The 20751-nt window shown below is 46.5% G+C and overlaps 1 protein-coding gene across 1 annotated transcript; it reads right to left on the bottom strand.

The window, feature by feature from the left end:
• Positions 1-9447: 9447 nt before the first annotated feature.
• Calm1 (calmodulin 1) lies at positions 9448-19718 on the bottom strand. Its single transcript, XM_055592840.1, has 6 exons — positions 19535-19718; positions 16967-16997; positions 15697-15840; positions 13587-13693; positions 13054-13189; positions 9448-12889 (listed from the first exon to the last, which is right to left on the bottom strand). Exons 1-6 carry the CDS (start codon positions 19535-19537, stop codon positions 12861-12863), a joined length of 450 nt encoding a protein of 149 aa, XP_055448815.1. The 5' UTR covers positions 19538-19718; the 3' UTR covers positions 9448-12860.
• Positions 19719-20751: the final 1033 nt, after the last annotated feature.

The following is a 20751-nucleotide window of genomic DNA, read 5'->3' on the forward strand; positions in this document are numbered from 1 at the left end:
TCCTTCCTTCCTTCCTTCCTTCCTTCCTTCCTTCCTTCCTTCCTTCCATCCTTCCCTTCCTTCCTTCCTTCCATCCTTCCCTTCCTTCCTTCCTTCCTTCCTTCCTTCCTTTCTTTCTTTCTTTCTTTCTTTCTTCCTTTCTTTCTTTCTTAACAGATCTTGCCTCCAGTTTATTTGTAAAAACAGCATAGGACTCTGGTCATCTGTAAATAATGAATAGGTAGTATGTAGGTAGGTGTGTCACACCAATCCATCTATCTTCACATTGGCGGAAGCCTTTCCTATGGGGCCTTCAGGAGCCTGAGCTGGGGCTGAAGCCTGGGACTTAGTTGAACGGAGCTGTGGCCTTTACCTTAGTTTAAACCTTGGGCTTTGGTCATGTAGCTTCAAATGTGCTACCCAAACTTGGAGTGAGTGATGAAAGCCAGATGGCTGAATTTGCAGCTGGGGCCCATAGGCTTCTCAGGGCCTTGATGACCCCTGCTCATGCACTCATTGCCTTTGCGTTGTTTGCTTGCATCTTCTTCAGGTTTTTCTTGTTGTGCTTCTTGGCAAAGCGCATATTCCTCAGGAACTTGGGCTCCACCCTAAGAGATTTGTGTCTTTGTGACCAGGGTTTCTTGATGCCATTTCTGTGCCATTTGCAGGACTGGTTGTGTGTGGTGTGGTTCTTGGACTTGGCCATGTCTGCACAGTAACCTAACCTATGGCTCCCACAGAGTCAGGGAGTAGAGAGCAGTTTGTTGTTTTTGTTTTGTTTTGTTTTGTTTTGTTTTTGTCATGAAACACCATGACCAAAAAGCAAGTTGAGGGGAAAGGGTTTATTCAACTTACACTTCCATATTGCTGTTCTTCATTGAAGGAAGTCAGGACAGGAACTCAAATAGGGCAGGATCCTGTAGGCAGGAGCTGATGCAGAGGAGGCCATTGAGGGGTGCTGCTTACTGGCTTGCTCCTTATGGTTTGCTCAGCCTACTTTCTTATAGAACCCAGGACTCCCAGCCCAGGAATGGCATTGTTAGAGTCTGGAATACACTGAAAAAAAAAAAAAAGACCCCAGACTTGAGGAGCACACAAGCAACAAAGGGCATTTATTCTGCAGAAGTCCAGCATGCTGGGGTTACCATTAAAGCCAGAAAGGGGAATTCTGATTGTGGCTATGTGACCTTGATTGGGATTGGCTGGTGCCTATGGAGGCTATGTGACTCTGGTCAGGACTTAGGTGCTTTTCAAAGTTAAGCAACCTTATCTTCCCCAGGCCAGATGTCTTGGATGTTTCTGATTGGTTGCCCTTTTTCTGTGTGGTTTTCCCCCCTGTAACTATTAGGCCTGTTCTGTCTAGCAACAAAATGAAGACTGTCATAGAGAGCTGGTCAGGCTGATTAAGCCATGCTCTCTCAGCACCACACACAATGGTCTGGCTTCTTCCCCACTGATCACTAATTAAGAAAGTGCCTTAAAGCTGGATCTCATGGAGGCATTTCCTCAACTGAGGTTCTTTCCTTTCTGATGACTCTAGCTCATGTCAAGTTGACACACAAAACCAGCCATCAAACCCAGCTTATAGCTTTCAACCACTTTCCTAGTTCAAAGTCCCAAAGTCATCTTCATTTCTCAAAAAACAGACAAACAAACAAAAAAACCCACCGTGGTCAGGCCTATCACAACAATCTGCCTCTCCCTTGTACCAACTTAGTCACTTTTCTCTTGTTATGATGAAACACCATGACCAAGGCATCTTAAAAAAAGAAAGCTCAGGGATACAATCAGGATACAGTAAAGTGAATAAGTAAATTTAACAAATAAAATAAAATTTTAAAAAGAAAGCCTTTAATTGGCACTCTTACTTCCAGAGGGTAGTAGAGTCCATGAACATCATGGCCGGGAGCATGGCTGCAGGCAAGCAGACTGGCACGGCTATGAGGCAATATCTGGGAGCTTAGCTCTGATCCATAAGCATGAGGCAGAGAGAGGACTAAGTGGGCATGGCATGGGCTGTTGAAACCTTGGAGTCAGTCTCCAGTGATACACCCCCTCCAACCAGGCCACACCCTCTGAGGCTTCTCAAATAGTTACATCAAACATATGAGCCTATGGGGACCTCTCTCACTCAAGCTACCGTACTCGCTCTCTTCCCTTCTTCATCAGCTGGATCTTCCACTAGAAAAATAAATGGATAAGGAAGTACATGACGAATTCTCAAAATGGTTGCAGGTTGCAGGCTGACTGCAAAGACCCAGGAGTGTTTGGAAAGCTGAGGTAAAGTATTTACCTTGTTTGAACAGCTGTGCTCTGACCAAGTTTCTTCCCTTCAAAGCAGAAGAGCTCACTATGATTAAGCCGACTCTTGGCTCATTGCCTACTTCTGGGCTTTCCACAAGCTGTTTGACCTTGACTTGGAATCCGAAGATCTTGACTATTGAAGGGTATCAGTGATTTTTTTTTTTTTTTTTTTTTTTAAGCTGAAGATTCAAGACTTTGGCAGAGAAGACAGGCAATGAGACACAAGCAGATGGTTTCACTTCCCATGGTGCTAGAGAAGTTTGGGATTCATCCAGCCACACTAGAGAATCACTTCAGGCTTGGAGCTTTGAGCATCTCTCAAGAATTAGTCAATGTCTGACAGAACTGCGGGAGCCTTCAGAGAGGAGGAGGCAGAAGAGGCTGGTCTCTGCCGAGGGGTAGAACTGAATGAATATCTACAGAGAATGGAGAAGCCTAACCACCAACCTCCTCCATTAGGAGCCTCTGTCCTCTTCAGATACTACCAAACCCCATGCGCCCCAAATGCTGCAGACATCTACATATGAACCCACTGAAAAAATGCACCGGAAGTTCCCAGGCCTGACCTGGTGGTGGAAGTTGAGCAGCTCTCTCCATAAGCCTGGCAGAGTAGGTACCAGAGTAGGTACTAAACTCTCAACACTTTCACTATTATATCCTAGAAACCAACATGAGCCAGATCAAAACAAGGCACCTGTCAATCTCCCCCTTGTGTTTGATGGTTATACTAGCTGTTGTGCCAGAAAATTCTGCCATCTCATTTACTCTCACAGTCACCCTGAGAGGAAAATGTGTTCCTGCTTCTCAGATGGGCACACTAGAACACAGAAGTGGCACTTGCCAAAAGTTCTATCCCTGAAGAAGACAGGCAGCGAATACAGAACGTAGAATAAATGTCACAGCACCTTAGTTCCTTAGTGAAAAAACAAAACAAAAACCAACCAGTGTGTGAGGCTCAGTGGGTAAGGCATGTATTGTCCAACCTTTGCACCTCAAAACCACGCAGTGGAGGGAGAGAACCCACTCCTGCAAGTTGTCCTCTCACAGCCACATGTGTGCCATTACACACACATAACTGTGCAAAAGGAACTCTTACTCGCCTGTTTCAATCGTTTCAGAGGATTACAGCCTCTGTCCACTAACCTAGGCCTAGTCCTGGAAGCTCCTAGCCTCTGTACAATCTAATGTAAGCCTAGACTAATTTCAGCCTCTGAGACTTACTTCTTAATAAGCTCCCCCTTTCTTGTTCTCACTGAGCTCTGGGCTGGCTGGTCCAACTCAGCTGTTCTAGCTCAAACTCCTCCAGATAACTTATTCACTCTGGCTTCTCTCTTGGCCTCTGAATTGCTCTGCTTGGCTTCAAACTAACTCCAGCAATCTTTTCTAACCTTTTGGCTCCTTCTCATTCTCCGGCTCATTCTGTCTTCACCTGTGTCTAGCTTGTTTTCTCATTCAACCTCTCTCTGTAAAATTCTCCCAGTAAAACTGCTTCCCCTCTCTCTCTGCATTGTCCCTTAAATGTCTTCCCTTTCCTTTCTCTTCTTCTGAAAGTTGGGTGTATCCTGTTCTGTCAAATCTGATTCATCACTTTTTCTGCCACTCAATTAGACATCACTTTCAAACATGGGTACTTCCTTCTGCAAACTAACTTTACCTTCGTTGTTTGAGATTAAAAGCATGTGCCACCACGCCTGGACCAAAGCTTTTCTTTACTCAAAACTTGCTCTATACCAGCTTTTCTTTACTCAAAACTTGCTCTATACCAGATCTTGCTCTATACTCAGATCTGCTTGCCTCTGTCTCCTGGATTAAAGGCGTGTTTGTATTCCAGCCAGATCACAGACCAAGAAGATCTTTGGATGTGATTTCCTGCCATGTTCTGAATTAAAATTGCTCTACATAACTGTAAACATTTTTTTTAAAGGTATGTGAATCAGAAAGCAAGATCTGTCCCTGTAGAGACAGGATTAGATGTCCAGAATGAGCCCCATAGAGTCATAGCAGGACCAATGAGTGGGAAGGAAGGGCAAGCCAATTCCAATCTAGTACCAAGTAAGAAATGTCATGTGCCAAATGGCCTTCATTAGGAGGCCAAGCTCTACCAAACTAACACCGCCAGCTCCTAAATATTAAATCATTTAAGTAGATGGAGAAATCTGCACTCTACAAAGTGAAAAAGAGGATAGAATATGGTGAATATGGAACTTCATTTACATATGCAGTATAGACATAGCCAAAGAGACAGAAAGTAGGTTAGAACTTGCTGGGTGTTCGAGCTAGGGAGTGTCTGCCAGTAGAAAAGGCTTTTTCAGATGGATGATGAAAATGTCCAGATATTAGGTTGTTGTAGTAAATTAAAAATAGAGTGTTGGTCTAGGTCTTCTCCATGCATGGTCCTTGGTTGGCACATTGGTCTCTGCAGGTCTCCCTGAACCAGATTTTTTTGGTTCTGTTGCTCTCCTTGTGGAGCTCCTGTCTCCTCCAGGTCTTTCTATCTCCCCCTTCTTTCATAAGCTTCCCTGCACTCGTCCCAAAGTTTGGCTATGAGTCTCAGCATCTGCTTGGATACCCTGCTGGGTAGAGTCTTTCAGAGGCCCTCTGTGGTAGGCTCCAACCAACGACCATGCATAGAGAGGACCTAGACACTCTGCTCAGATGTAGACCACAGACAGCTCAGTCTTCATGTGGGTTTCCTAATAAGGGGGACAGAACTGTCTCTGACATAGACTCAGTGGCAGGCTCTCTAATCACCTCCCCATGAGTGGGGAGCAGCCTTACCAGGCCACAGAGGAAGACAATGCAGCCAGTCCTGATGAGACCTGATAGGCTAGGGTCAGATGGAAGGGGAGGAGGACCTCCTCTATCAGTGGACTAGGGGAGGAGCATAGGGGGAGAAAAGGGAGGAGGGTATGACTGGGAAGAGGTGAGGGAGGGGGCTACAGCTTGGATACAAAGTAAATAAATTGTAATAAATAATAAATCAATAAAAAATAGTGTTGGGCTATGTTTATTATTAGCCCTAAGATTTTCACGGTGGTATTACATAACCCACTATCACAAATAATAAGACACAGACACCTGTTAGATTTATAATTGCCTTATTTACCTTGGCCAGACAGATATTTTCCTTGCACTGTCTTAATATGCTCACCATCCATTTCCCATCCAATGCATCTACCTTAATCCTCCTCATCCTTTCTACCTTCCATACATAATCCCATGGTACTTGCTTGTATTCTTCATCTGAGCCCTTTTACACCATCGTTGGAGTCCTTCCTCCAGGCTCATGTGATTTCTTCTCCAGGCTAACTCATCATGGCATCCTTCATTCTCTCCTCCTGCCCATCTGTTCCCCATGGTTCTCCCAGGAACCTTAGCCATGCCTACCCCATTCTGCCCTGCTCAGTATAGACTGTTTAACCAACCAATCAGATATGTCTTAGGCAGGTTTACAAAACAAAGATAGGTGTAGCCAGATCTTAAGGGCCAGTAACATCCATCAGACCAACCTCCAACATTAGGGGATAGGAGTTTATCTCTATAAGAGAGCACTGGGAAAAAAAAAAAAAAAGATACCCTAAAGCCAGGTAGTGTTGACTACATCAATAACCATGTAAGCTATATGAATCATATCTCAAGACAAGACACAAGTAGAAAATTATAACATATAGGCAACTGTATATACAAAAGACTATTGTACTTATTTTTAAAACTGCCTGAAGATTCTATGATGGTCATGGTGTTGACTGTTGACAGGGATCAAGGAGCACATGGGAAATGGACCTCTGGGCATTCCTGTTGGGGATTGTCTGGTGTTAATTAAATTGGAAGGACACACCCACTGTGGGTCATTTCCTGTGCTGGGATTTTAGACTGTGTAAATGGAGAACAGAAGCTGAGCACCAGCATGCATTTATAACTGTGGGACCAGCTGCTTCAAGTTCCTACCCATGATGGACTGTACCCTTGAACTGTGAGCTAAAACAAGCCCTTTCTCCCTTAAGTTGCTTCTGTCAAGGTATTTTATCACAGCAGCAAGAAACTAAGACAGCTCCCAAGATGTAAACTGTATCTCTGAATCTATCAGGCCAAAAAAGATTGTGGAAGGAAATGCAAAGTGATCGCCTAGAGTTTGTGAAGTGGTTTGATAACACATAGTTTGGAGAGAAGGTCTATTGTGGCCCAGGCTTGGCCTCAAACTTGATAGGAAGGACGGCAAGGATAGCCCTGTCTCTTGGGCCTCATGTTTCTACCTCCCAAGAGCTGTGATCATCTGAGTGCGCAATCACATGCAACTGATATTACAAATGTTCTACGATAAATAGAATACTTTTAGCATGTAAGGGAAGATCACCTAGTGATAAGTTCCTTGTCATTGGAAACAACCCCCAAAGTCTGAAAACCATCAGATGTACACATTTCATGTTAGCAGGAAATTTGACTTAGCAAGTACATTACGGTATTAGCCTTTGTGTGAATGGATGTGTAGTGGCACACAGGTGAAGGTCAGAGGTCAAATTTCAGAGGTCAAACTCAGGTTGCCTGGCTCCACATAACAAGAACCTTTACTGAGAGCCATTTCATCAGGCCCCTTTGGGTGTGTGTGCGCGCGTGTGTATGTGTGCGTGTGCACGTGAGCGCAGGAGGCCAGATGTTAACCTCTTGTCTTCATCAATCATTCTCTAAGCAGGGTCTTTCACAGAACCTGGGGGTCACTTACTTGATGAAACTGGTTGACCAGCAGGCTCTAGGAACCCACGTGTCTGCCTCTCCTGGGTTACTGCACAGCTGCACCTGGCTTTATACATGAGTGCCAGGAGGCCAAACTCAGGTCCTCGTGCCTGGAATAAGCCATCTCACCAAGAGTCTCTTTTATAAAGTTCTCGGTTTATTTAAGAACTTTTTTTATTTTTTATTTGTTTGTTTCTCTAGACAGGGTTTCTCTGTGTAGTCTTAGCTGTCCTGGACTTGCTTTGTAGACCAGGCTAGCTTTGAACTCACAGAGACCCACCTGCCTCTGACTCCTGGAATTAAAGGCATGTGCCACCTATTTTATTTCTATTTCATTTTTAGTTATGTGTGTGGGACACCAACTGGCCCACCTAAGCATATGACTGATAGGCCTTGATCTTCTCTCCCATTCCCTCTGCCTTGCTAAAAACCTTTAGACCACATTTCCGAAGCTTGCCCCCAAGGCCTGTTTTTTTATATGGCTACTTCCTCCTCTGGAGGCTGACTACCAAGGTCCAGCTACCAAAGTACTGAAGTCCAGTCCCCTTTGACTACCGTAGCTAACATGTCCAATTAAAATTAAACATCTCATGCTAACACGAGGTTTCCCCTTGTGTTAGCCTAATGCATAGGTTTCCTGTGGCCATGTCTGTCTCCTCTCTATCCAGAAGCAAGTCTTTTGTCCTGTTTCCCTCTGGGACAAATGTTCCTGGGCCTCCCTTCCCCATCTTCCTCTATCGCCTGCCCTGTCCCCCTGGAGCAAATAAATCTTTGTGCTAAGAACTTTGTCTTGGGCTGCTGAGTCAATACTTTTCCTTTCAGTGTGTATGGGCACCTGAAGGTGGGTACCCACAGAAGCCAGAGACATCAGATCCCCTGTAGTAGCATGGGTGTTGGGAATCACACTCCGGTCCTCTGCAAGAGCAGTGGATTCTCAACATCCAATTCTCCTCTGCACTCTCCCTGTTACTGTTTTTGTGTTTTTCAGACAGGGTCCCACTGTAGCCCAGGCTAGCCTCAAACCAGCTATGTATCTGGCCTGTAACTCCTGAACTTCCTGCCCCTACCTTCTGTGTGCTGGGATTAGTCAAGTGCCACAATTCAATATGGTTACTTTTCAGTGCTTCCTCACACATGTTAAGCATGTGCCCCACAGTGCCATCTGCCTCCCCATTTCCTTTTAATAATCTGTGTTAAATCTTGGTGCTGAAGATAACCTGCCTGGTGAAAGAAAACCTACGTTTATTTCTATTGTAGTCACAAAGTAACTGCAGAGAAATACTGCAGTTTACTGAGCGTACTAAAACTTAGAAAACTAGTCTGAAAGCAGACTACATGTTTCTACAAAATCAAGACAGATTATGTTCTAATAAAATCCTCAGGAACTGATGGGGACTGGGGGAGGGGCTGTGAAATGGCTAAACTGGTAAAATATGCTTCCTGAGCAAGCCAGGCAGTCTGTTTGCAACCCTGGAACCCACATACAGAAAGAGAAAACCAGCTAATCCCCAAGTTGTCCTCTGATCTCTGCTTGGGTGCGCTGTAGCGCGTGTATGCGTGTGCACACACATGAGCACACGGTTATTAAAGATTACCAAAGGAAGCCGGGTTTGCTCTCTGGCCCTTAAATGTTAAGATGCAGCATTTGAAATACTGTCTGAATGTGCCAATTCACACTCACCCCAAAGGTTGCTGACACACAGAATGAGCAATTTTTAAAAGGGGAACTGCCACCGATCCCACCCCCGGCCTCCAAGTTCAGAGACTGTCAACAAGATGGGAAACTGGCCAAGGCAGCTTCAGGTCCATCAGTGCTGGGGTTTAGCTCTGCAGTGTGAGCTGGCTCCTCCCACTCCCCCACAGAAAAGCAGGGAGCTATAAAAAGCTTTGTTTTCTTCCCTCCTAAGACAGTTCAGTTCAGATGGGAAATGTGAATGTGCTTGGTTTTCTGCTGTTGTTTTCCTGCTGGGGCCACTGACAAACTTCTTACAGGCCCAGGGGCAGCTTCCTGTTTCTGTCTCCCAGGACTTGATGGATGCTGAACAGAGCACTCTACCAACTGAGCTACGGCTCCACCCACCTACCTAAAAATTTCATCCCAAAATGTTTTCAGTTTCTTGTTTTAAGACAGGGTCTCACTATGTAGCCTGGGCTAGCTTAGAACTCCAGGCTGGCCTTAATCTCAAAGAGATCCTTCTGCCTCTGCTTCTCCACACCCAGCCTAAAAATACATTTCTCAAGGTCAAAGTGTTATTAATCTGCCAAGAGTTTGGGGTAACGCCCAAACCGCTTAACACTGGAGTAGAGTGCTTTGGACCATCTGTTGTCTCTGCTATCCCCAGCCCCACATACTCACCTGCTGCACAGTCCAGGGGGATTCTACTTGAGGGAAGGCTGGAAGCCATGAGAGCTAAGAACCTACACAGTTCGCAGTTAAGAGATGAAAGGCTGCAGAAATGTTTATTGAATACAGTGCCAGGTTTATAAATAAAACTTATTTACAATTTCCATAGAGTTGGTCCCCCATCAGAGAGGTGGTTAAATCCCCAAACAGTTTATCTCAAGATTTACAGAACATTCAAGTACATCTCCTTTTCAGACAGCCACAGTGAAGGGTGACTTCAGTAGCAGGACTACCACCTTTGCTATAGGTATTTAGTGAACATTGTAGTAGGTCTAGGAGAACACGCATCCCTGCCTTCTTATTCAGGGGGATAGACAGCAAAGAATTTGTCTCCTACAGGACAACTTCAAGGGGTATTAAAAAGAAAAGCAGGTGACTGCTGGCTGAGGGGGTCAATTGAGACACATTGTAAATCTCGTTGCTGCCAAAGAGAAGTATATGTAGGACATACAATAAATCATTCAAATGGTTAAGATACTTGAACCAAGAGTTGACCTGACCAAATTTACATTCTTCATTCAAGAAGAAGTTCCCAGGATGCTGAGGGGCGAGTGACAAATGCTATCCCTCTTGCGTGACAGTTAACACTAGGCCTACTGGACAGCCATTCATTACAATATGGTTACAAGGTGGACATGCACTTATAAAGAGAATATAAAAATATGTACAATAGCTCATCTTCAACGTGTTTTAAGTTTCTCAAAGACACCAATTAAAGTGTGCAAAGATTTGTCAAAAAATCAGAAAAAGCCTTCCCTGGCAACAGCACATTAAAGCCCATCTGAGCTATCAAGATGTTTGCCTTGCTCAACAGCTCCCCCCAACAGACGGAGAACACACTATGAAGGTGTGCCAAGGACTCAGCAGTTTCTTAGGGCAAGTCTCAGGCTAAAGCAGGATGCCAGTTAACTAGTCACTTTATATATATATATATATATAAATATATGTATATATTTATAGAGTAGTTATAAGTGAGAGACAGTTTACAGGAAAGTGCTATCCAACTTCAGAGGTACTGCCTTGACACCCTACTCTTTTCCCCTTACAGACTCAGACTGCCAACACCAAGCTCTGGGCTGGTTGTGCCCCGGGATCCAAGAAGGCCGAGGAGGTGGGGGGACTCTGCCTCCTGCAGCTCTGAACCTCAGCTTACATTCCTTGAGGGTCTCTGGTTCCCACACAGGATTCCTGGTCACACAAGAATCCTGTTTCAAAGGTAGCCTTTTGGGACAGGCTATGGGGCTGCTAATGTGGAATCTACCCAGCTTCTACAAAGACTTGGTAGAAGGTAAAAGATAGGAGGCAAGTTTAAAAAAAGTTAAGTCACCTCCAACCCCCTTTGAAACTACCAAGAGGTTACAGACCACAGGCCTGAGACTGGGTCGGCCACTGGGCATTTCCATCCGCTCACAAGACACACCTACTGCCATTCACTTCCTTCACCTAGAGCCCTCAGTTCTCTTACCAGAAGGAACCCCCATTCTTAGGAGTACCTAGTGATTCAGAAGCCAATTTACAGTGCCTCAACCTGTCTGCCAGCCACCCAGTCCAAGGACGAGCAGAAGCGCCCAGGCAACATCTCCCTCTCCACTGCTCTGACCCAACCCTTGGCGGAAAAGAATTCCAAGGAGCTACAAAATGCCAGGCGGACAGGGAGCAGGAGAGGAAGAAGCCAAGGGTCTACGTATTAGCCCCGAATGCACTCATCTGGCTGCCGAGGGCTTCTCATCACCTTGCTAGAGGCCTGCCATTGTGCCCTGCCCCCACCCCCTTAGAAGCGTGTTGCATTTAGTACAGAGCTCATCTGTGAAACAAGGGCCTTGTACATTTTTCAGGGTGTTAACTGGTTGTATCTGATTGGCCTAGGAGCTTTTATTTCTGAGTGCGGGGGTGGTGGCTTTTAAAATAGATCAGTCCCGGCACGTCTTGAGTTTTGGTTACAGGGTTATAATTAGAAATGAAATCCACTCTGGGACATATAGTTTTGTTTTGTTGCTTTCAAGTCAGTCTTAAGCAGTAGTTCTAGTTATGGGGAGAAGAAGCAGTCAACTTAATAAAAAAAAAGATATAGAGGCTAAAGTTAAGTATAATCATCAATGTTCAAACCAAATCAAAGGTGACTGCTAGGGTCTTCGACCGGACTGCTTCCATCGTTCAGTGAGCATTGAATTACACAGATAATAAATCTTGTCTCCTGCACAGATGGCCTCACGTACTTACAAAGGGTCGGCAGCAGCACAGACGAGAAGTCCTGATGCATGCTTCGGAACAGGCTTTTGCTCACCGAGGGCTCTACTCTGCCTGAACAGATCAACGGACTGTGATTTGCGCACGCACACACAGAAAATGTAACTAGACTTACATGGTATAGATGATGAACTCAGTATCTGCCAGGTGTCAGGAGCTGATGCTACGTAATCTGGGCAGGAAATCCAGTTCACACTGGATGATGGCTGCTTGCATGTACGCTGACCTCCCCTCCGACTGCCTTGTCCTTGTCCCCTTCAGGTCTCAGCTTTACAAAGCATTTAACACCACTTTTAAGTTAATGGTCTTTTTATTGGAAAAAAAAAAAATAAAAGACTAGCATTTACAACTTGGAATGGACGTAAATTATAATTTCCTGAACAGCAATGTTGATGGTTGTGCTCAAGTCCACAGACACAGCCTGCTCTGCTGGCTCCGAGTCATGGTTCACAAGGTGTTAAAACAAGAGTCCAAAGATGCTCCCTTGGTAAACATTTCTTATTAAAAATTTGTGTGATTTGGTGACAGCCTCGATGTTCATTTCACTCTAACACAATGCACACAGCACTAAACCACCATACTTGGGCATGCCACCAGGGTGTCATTGTCACTGTGGGATTGGAGCACTTGAAGTACAAGAGGTCCATCCTACTTCTGGGGCTCTGTCTCAAAGGTTAGCCTTCACCCATTTTCTGCACATTATCCTGAGGTAAACCAATTTTAAATGTTTGCAGTAAACTGGCTACTGACAATTTATCGGAACAGATTGGACTAGAACCCATCTGACAAGATTTTGAATTTGTTTTTTCCATTTTTCAGTTTTAATACAAATGCCTGACTGTGCTAAATCGTCAAGCTGCATGCATGAGAAACTGGCCAGCCCAAACAGTGTATTAATCATTAGCAAATGGAACTTTAAGGACTCCACTAAGTGCTTCCTTATAAGGTAGTACGAGTATTTATACTGTAAAACTGATGTGGGGGGCTTGATCTTTAGGGGCAGGACCACCAACCAATACATGCAGATTTTTGTGTGTGGACAGAAGGTACTTTTGACATTCAGTTTTGCTAGATAGAAACAGAATGAATAAATGAACTTTTTTCTTTTCTCTTTTTTTTTTTTTTTTTGTAAGAGGTAAGTAAAAGATTTCAATTTGATTCTTCTAGAGGGGGAAAAGTAGTTGAAAGTAGGTCTTCATTTTGCAGTCATCATCTGTACGAATTCTGAAAAGACAAATAATCATAACGTTTGATTATCTTCAAAAGAAGCTGTCATGAACACATCTAATGTGTACAATAAACTGGAAACCAGCCATCATAGCAACTGCTAACCTGATGCACACAGACCTGAAGGCTACTGAAAACCAGGCTCAAGAATTAGCCTTTACCTTCATAGTTGACTTGTCCGTCGCCATCAATATCTGCTTCTCTGATCATTTCATCTACTTCTTCATCTGTTAGTTTTTCTCCTAAGTTTGTCATGACGTGGCGCAGTTCTGCTGCACTGATGTAACCATTTCCATCCTGTGAACAAGAGGGATTGTTACAAGGTAATGGTGGATAGAGGTTCTAGGAGAATAAGCAACTCTGAGGTGAACTCACACTCTTCCCAGAGTTATTGCCAACTCTGTTCTCATCAACATCCCTCCCACCTCCAGTTCCCACCAGTCACCAAACACAGAATGCACAGAGGGTTTTTCAAAAGCAGACAGACACAGAACATAACAAAGACAGGACAGTCAATTCAGCATTTCTCTCTGCTGGGCCTCGCCTCAGCCAAGCCTGCAACTGTCACTCACAGGAGTCAGGCAAGCAGTTCAGATACTAAGGCCAGCTCTGACCACCAACAAGAACAACTTTCAGCAGTGACAACGCAGAGGGCCATGTTATGTACCTCCCCAAGGCAAGTGTACAAGATTACCTTGTCAAAGACTCGGAATGCCTCACGGATTTCTTCTTCGCTATCTGTATCTTTCATTTTTCTAGCCATCATGGTCAAGAACTCTGGGAAGTCAATGGTGCCATTCCCTTTAATTAAAGAAAAAAAAGCTCATGTAGGAGATTACACTGACACTCTTGTGCAGTGATAATCTCAGAGCCACTATATAGAATATTCAGGCATCTTGTAGGAGTCAAGTGAAAACTAGAATGATTAACTATTGTTTTTCTTAGGTTGACCTTCTATAGCCAAAATGCTCAAATAACCAGAGCAATGTGACTCAAGCTACTAGACAGCCCTTGCATAGTACAGACAGGGACAAAGGAAGCTGCACATCTGGATTCACAACCATGAAAAAATAGACTAGACAGGTCAAAGGAAGAGGAAGCATGCAGTTGCCTGTCCAGGCAGTACAGCCAGGACTAATCAATCATGTCCCAGTGATGTACAAAATGCTTTAGGGGAAAAAAAATTGAGAGCAAAAAAAAAAAAAAAAAAAACAGCCTCCCAAGTCTTGTCCAGGTACCCTTCCAACCCTGCTACACAGGCTAGCTAGCCACGTCCCTCCACCACATGGCTATTTTTGTTGTGGTACCGGGAATTGAACTCAGGGCCTCATATGCTAAACATGCACTCTTACTCCCAAACCCTCAATTCAGCGTCTTCATTTCCCATGAAGGAAAAAGATCAGAAGCCATTTTCAGTTTAGGATCATTAATGTGAGGAATCCATACTCAACAGCCAGCATTTCAAATGACTCCTCTAAAGCTAAGGGATAAATATTCCCAAAGACAAATCCTAGATTAACACTAGCTTGAATTATATGAAAATAAGATTAGAAAAAAAAAAAAAATATCAATACTTATTTACAATTCATTTTCACTGGAACATTTAAAAACAAATAACTTCCAAGGCTGATTGTAGTCAGATGGCTTAGTGCCTTTGGTTCAATCCCCACATGGCATAACAATGTAAGTGAACACAACATCAAAGATCTTTAAAAGTCTTTGAGGATTTTTATGTAAAACAAAATAAAACTAAGTGCTACCTATATGCATGTGAAGATACAATTTCTCCCACTGTGTTCCAAATAATCGGACAGTCAAACGTACTCTCCCTACCAAACCTGGCTTCCCAGGATTTACACACAACAGGAAAGGCCATGTTCCCATATGTTGAACAACTAGACAGAATTATGGACTATTTTTTCTAAGGCGGCATTGAGGATGAGAGTAATCTTTAGAGGTATTTCAACAGGCACAGAAAACCTAAGTATCACAACACTTTATGGTGCCACATCCTTTCTAAATGACTTACCTCACAGCATCTGTCTAGAAAGTATAGCTTAGATCCATGTTATATCTTCTTAGATCCTTTAAAATTATAATCTACATTCTCAGGACACACATTCCTGGACCATTGTGTCTTTTCAACTAGGGGAGAGCATACCTCCAAACCAGTTCACTGACAAAAGGGAGCAATAAGCTCTGCTGTCTATAGCTGTCATCTACAGGGTGGACAGCTAACTGTCATGGGGAGCTGCTGGATCTTTCCAGCCCTGAACCTTACAGCTTTCGACACTTGTGCTGATATTGAGGGCTGCTCCCTCCATCTACTGCCCTCAGGTTCTTCCTCCTCTCAGAAACAGGTGCTTCTTTAAAAAGCAAGGTCTCTGACTTGGTGCAGCTTTAGGGGTTAGCTCCTGGCAAGACTGGAGCTGTAGGTCCCAGTAAGAAAAAAAAAAAAAAAAAAGCAATCCAATCCAGGCAATGCCCTAGACAGCGGCATAGTGAACTGAACAGCAAGCCCAGTGTTGGTTTTTTATTTTTTCCACCCCAAGACAGGATTTCTGTGTAGCCCTGGCTATCCTGGAACTCGCTCTGTAGATGAGATCTGCTTGCTTCTGCCTCTCAAGTGCAGGATTAAAGGTGTCCACCACCACCTGGCATCACCATCTTCTATTTTAATGCCAGGAGGCTGTGATGCAACCAGCATCATTTGCTTTGCCCCAGGGACCTTAAAAGTATTCTGTAACAAGTCTGAACTCAGATCATACCACACTGGCGCTCGCTCACAGTTCTAAAGCCCTTACCGTCAGCATCCACTTCGTTGATCATATCCTGCAATTCAGCTTCTGTTGGGTTCTGACCCAGTGACCTCATGACAGTTCCAAGTTCCTTTGTTGTGATGGTGCCATCACCATCTTTATCGAATAGGGAGAAAGCTTCCTTGAATTCTGAAAAGAGAAGTTTACTCTTTAGAATCAGTGCTTTTTTATCCATCACAGTGGTGATACACACTTCCCTAGGGCTTGCCAAAACAAGCTTTCCAAGTTATCAGAAACCACCTGGCCTTTATCTGCTGAAATAATGACCACAATAGACCTGTTGGTCTGGCCATCACACAGTAACCCAGAAAGCAAACACTATCCTAGTGACCACCTCACTAAAGCCACAATATCCTATTTTTTTAACAAAGCGAGCTTGCACATACTTAAAACAGGTTGTTAAATGCAATCTGAGACGGCTGATTCACCAGTTACAGTAAAGTCCCTTCATGTTACACTTTTATAGCCATACAAACTTGTTTCATGGCAACAAGATCACTAGAAACCTTCCCAGGTAGACAGCACAGTCTTTCTCTGTCACATTCAGGATATGTTTCAGAACTCTTAAAAAGAAGATTTACTTATTCAAGGTGTATGAGTGTTTGCCAGGATCTCCCAAATTTACATATGTATGCCACATTTATACCTGGTGTCTGTAGAAGTCAGAATCAGATCCCCCAGAACTAGAGTTACAGACCACATTGATCTGGGAACCTAACCTGGGCCCTCTGCAAAGAGCAACAAGTACTCTTCTCAATGAGCCATCTCTCTAGAAACCACCTTCAAACATTAAGGCAGAAATATTAAAAAGGTAAGGCTGCCGGGCATGGTGGCATTCTGGAGGCAAACACAGATCTCTGTGAGCTCAAAGCCAGCTGCCTGGTCTACATAGCAAGTTCCAAAACAGCCAGAGTTACATGGTGAGACCCCATCTCAAAAAAAGAGTTTCCATGTATCTTAGGATATCAAGCAAAAGCTTTCCTGATACATTACTAGAAGACCTGTGGCCTAAAAAGTATACCATTTCAGAGTAGCAGATTCGGTGGCTCCTGTTCTATGCACAGCTGTGCACACCCAAGTGTGACGGGCAGAGTCCATTCCATATCACCTCTAAACTACACGACACCTCACTGTTTCTGTTTAAGAAGTCTTAGAAAACCACACAGACAAGAGAAGGGAGGGGCTACAGAAGACACAAAACTAAGCCAGACCCTAGTTCCAGTTTCCTGGGGACTCCCCAGAATCTTCAACTTACCAGCAATCTGTTCTTCAGTCAGCTGATCAGCCTACATGGAGAAAGAAAAGGTCACAATTCAATCTAGGCAAGTTTGGTTGATAGTAACCTAGCTTTCCTAATACACTTTAAAATTGTGTTTTTTTCAAATCAGTATTTAAAAACAAATGTTTAGAAATCACTAGCACTGCTGTTCAGTGAAAGCCACTACAATCAAGGGAAACTGTTTAGGCTAGCTTAACAATAGAGGGGGACAAAGAAGTGACAGCATCTGCTGGCTTCATTTCTTTGGCCTGCGGCTTGCAGTAAGTGCTGCCATGAAACCAGTCAGTCGTAATGTGGGAAACAGCGCCTCTTGTGGTTAAAGTGCCCATAGCACCAGCTGCAGCAGCAGCAGCAGCAGCAGGCGGAGAAGGAAGAGCGCCACCTACTGCGACATGAACACTGCAGCCGTTGGTTCCATCCAAGAGACCCAACCCAACGCCACTGACAAGGCAGCCAGGACCAGGATCCTGTCCAGGGGCAGGCTTTTAGTGCACCTTGCGCAAAGCTTTGGGCCCTCCAAAATCTCTACACTGGCGTTACATAATGGTATTGGGTTGGATTAACAGGCTTTTATACCCATTTCATGAGAAACAATTAAGTGGGAAAAATATACAGTAATGGTTACCCACCCCATTTCCAATCATTTAAATTAGGCAGTTATTTGCTAAAAGCCTACCATTTACAATAGTTAATGCCTTTTGGTCATATTATCCTATGATTCTGAAGCTAGGAAAAAAAACAAATCCTAGGGCTGTTACAAAACTGCAAAAATAAAGCACACAGAAAGCACAATTATAAAGCGATGATATCCCTTTCCTCGTGTCCAGGAATAACTTTTTATTTGCTACTATTAACCCTGCCTACTCTAAGATTACCAAAAAGCTGCTTATCGCCAATATTTGATATTTCCCATGTTCTAGGTACTAAGTGGCCACAAAGGTAATTATATATATATATATGAAGCTAGTTACAAAAGAAACCCGATGGCAATGAAGTTTTTCCATGGAAACTCTCCTTATATATTGATTTAGGGAAGAAAGAACTACTAGGTAAAATCTTGAGTGTCTTCCCTTCTCTCCAATCCTGGAAGCTACTTTTAAGGCAAACGGAGACACGATGATTTATGTAATGCCGAGCCCTGTCAGTCTTGCACGACAGGAAGCACTGCCACGCCTCACAGGAGAAACTGTCGGCTAACCAGGGAGAGAGTTCCGCCTCCTCGAAAAATTCTGACTTGAGGCCTGTCAAGCGCATCTACCTTCAGGACAACGACTCCCCACCACCCCCAAGTCATTCGGGCCTTGGGTCAAAGGCATTCCTGACCTGCCAGGAACGATCTAGCCGCCCTGCCAGGGCAGAAGGTGCTGCTGGTGATGTCACTCTGCCTGTCGGGCGAGAAGGGGGCCATGGCACACGCACCCTGCCAGCCCGCATTAAGTCCTATCTGGCGATCCAGAGGCGGTTGAGAAAGCGGAAACGTGCAGATGGGCATCTCCCTGCCGCCCGGAGAATGGCGAGAGACAAGGGGCACGCCGGGCGAGGGGCTGGACTGGAGTGCGACCCAAAAGGGGCCTCAGGGCGGTGGTGCTGCCCATCCCCGGCACCTCCCACCGCTCCCGCTCCCCCAGGCACTGAGCCTGTCGCCTCCTCCTCCCCAGCAGAAACTTTGCGTCTCTAATGGAAACCGAGGAGCGCGCCAACTCTCTCCTCCCCCGCCCCGCCGCCCCAATTAGCGCGGGCCGAGCACCTCCCGCGGGAAGGGGGCCTCCCCGTGGACCGGGCGATCGCGCCCGTCTCGCTCGCTCGGCGCCAGGGCCGCGGTTGCACGGCTCAGCCACGCGCGCGGCCACCCCGCGGGGCCCCGCCCGAACGCAGGGCGGCCGCTTCCGCCCTCTCCGCCCCCCCGGCCTTCGCCTTCCTGCCCCCAACCCCACCCTTCCCCGGCTCCTTCCTTCCCAGCTCACGCCCGCGCCGCGCCCCCCGGGAGGAAGGAGGGGACCCGCAGCCGAGGGAGGGCGCCCGCTGGGGTTGGCCAGGGGGTCTGAGGGTGGCTGAGCGCACCCCGCAGCCTGCGGCCCAAGCCCTGTACGGCGCCGGCTCGCCCCGACCCATTCATTCTCCGCGGCCGGGGACTGGCTATCGGGACACCGCGGCCAGCCCCGCCCCGCGGGCCCGGGCCGAGGCGCTGCAGGCAGCCCGGGTGCGGCGCGCTGGATGCAGTGGGTGCGGGGCTGAGGGAGGGGGTGGATGCGGAAGGCCCCGGTGCAGCTGTGGCAGCGGCTCCCAGCCCGCGCACAGCCCACTGTGGAGTCCAGCCCCAGAGGCGTCCAGAACTCCAGAGGAGGGTCCCTGGCAGCCAAAGCGGAGATACAAACCCGAAATGCATCCTTAACTGCAGCTGCTGCGTAACCACCCGGGGAAGGGTGGGGGGGGGGGGGGGTTGACCTCAGCCGGGAAAACGGGGAGACCCGCGACTCAACTACAGATGTGTTATAAAGAGAGCCGGGGCAGCTGCTACGTCTGCGACTGCCTGTCCCAACCTACCATGGTGCGAGCGAAGGGAAGAGCGGAGCAGGCGAGGGTGGCTGCACCAGCGCAGGGGCTGCGACCGCCGAGGTGCCTCCGCTGCTGCTGCTAACGCGCTGTCTGCGTTGTGCGCCGAGCCTCAGCCGCCGCCCGACTGCGAGTAACGGCACCGCGAACGCGAGACTCCCAGCGCCACTGCCGTAGCGCGAGCCTGTGCGCCGCGCTATATATACGGTGCGCGGTATCCCTCCGCCGCGGCAGCACCGCCTCGCTCAGGGCGGCGCTGCGGCAGCCGGACCTCGCCGCGAGGCCCCGCCCCCCAGGCGCGCCCGGCGCGCCGAGCCCACTGCGCGGGCAGGGGTCACTCGGGGGGAGCCCGGGACCCGAGCGAGGGTGCTGGCGTGTTGCAGCGAGGCTGCCCTAGAGCCGGGGTGACTGGGTAGCGAGACCTGGGGGCCGCGCCTCGGGCTCCCAGCCGAGTGCGGGTCAGCCAGCCCCGCTCTACCTGTGTGCCCCCCTCCCGCCACTCCCGGTGGGCTGCTGGGTCGCAGAGCCACCGTCGTCCTGGTCCTCACGGGCTCCTTGGTGCCTGGAGGAGCCGCGGGAGGTCTGGGAGCTGAGGACAGCCGCAGGGAGGGGGGGGGATCAACCTCACACTTGCTGAGGCAAGGGGACTGTGTTGAGGACGAGGTGGTTGGCCTTGGGGAAGAAATTGGTCGGATGTTACTTTTCTCATTTTGGAGAACTGTCCGAGAGGTAGTTAGAAGCTCGGATGCTAGGTCTGTGTCGTGTTTACATGCCCAACCAGTTCAGTTTTCTTGTTTTTTCTTATACCCACTAAATTTTTAAAGATGCTTGCAGATTTGTTCCCTGCTGGGTTTGTTCCTTTTTTCCTGTGGCAAATTCTGTCCATCCTGCTTCTAAAATGAATGCAGTGAGCAGCTATGGTAGACCATAAAACCCATGCTTTGAGTTTTCCCGAATTGTCCAGGTCCTGAAAATCCGTAAATTCATATACAAAAAGAAAGGGAAAGATATTCAGAATCCCTCTGATTACAGCTGGAACTCGCACGGCCAATTGATTCTAGTAGGGAGCTAGACTATCTTAATTACAATCTTAATTATAGTCCTTAAACAATGTTTTAATCTTCAAATTTACTATTCTCTATTCCTCTGTAAACTAGGATGGGGGTAGGGACGACAAAAACTGTTTCTGGTCTTAATTTGGAGCCTGA

This window comes from Psammomys obesus, unplaced genomic scaffold, assembly GCF_907164565.1.
Source record: "Psammomys obesus unplaced genomic scaffold, mPsaObe1.curated_primary_1811, whole genome shotgun sequence".
Classification (NCBI taxonomy): Eukaryota; Metazoa; Chordata; class Mammalia; order Rodentia; family Muridae; genus Psammomys; species Psammomys obesus.

Bases quoted from the DNA above. Each gene is read 5' to 3' on its own strand.
- Calm1 (XM_055592840.1), bottom strand. The intron at 15,841-16,966 runs GTAAGTTGAAGA...TTCTCTTTTCAG, and splicing joins GACTGAAGAACAGATTGCTG to AATTCAAGGAAGCTTTCTCC. The intron at 12,890-13,053 runs GTAAAGGCTAAT...TTGTCTTTTCAG, and splicing joins CGGACAAGTCAACTATGAAG to AATTCGTACAGATGATGACT.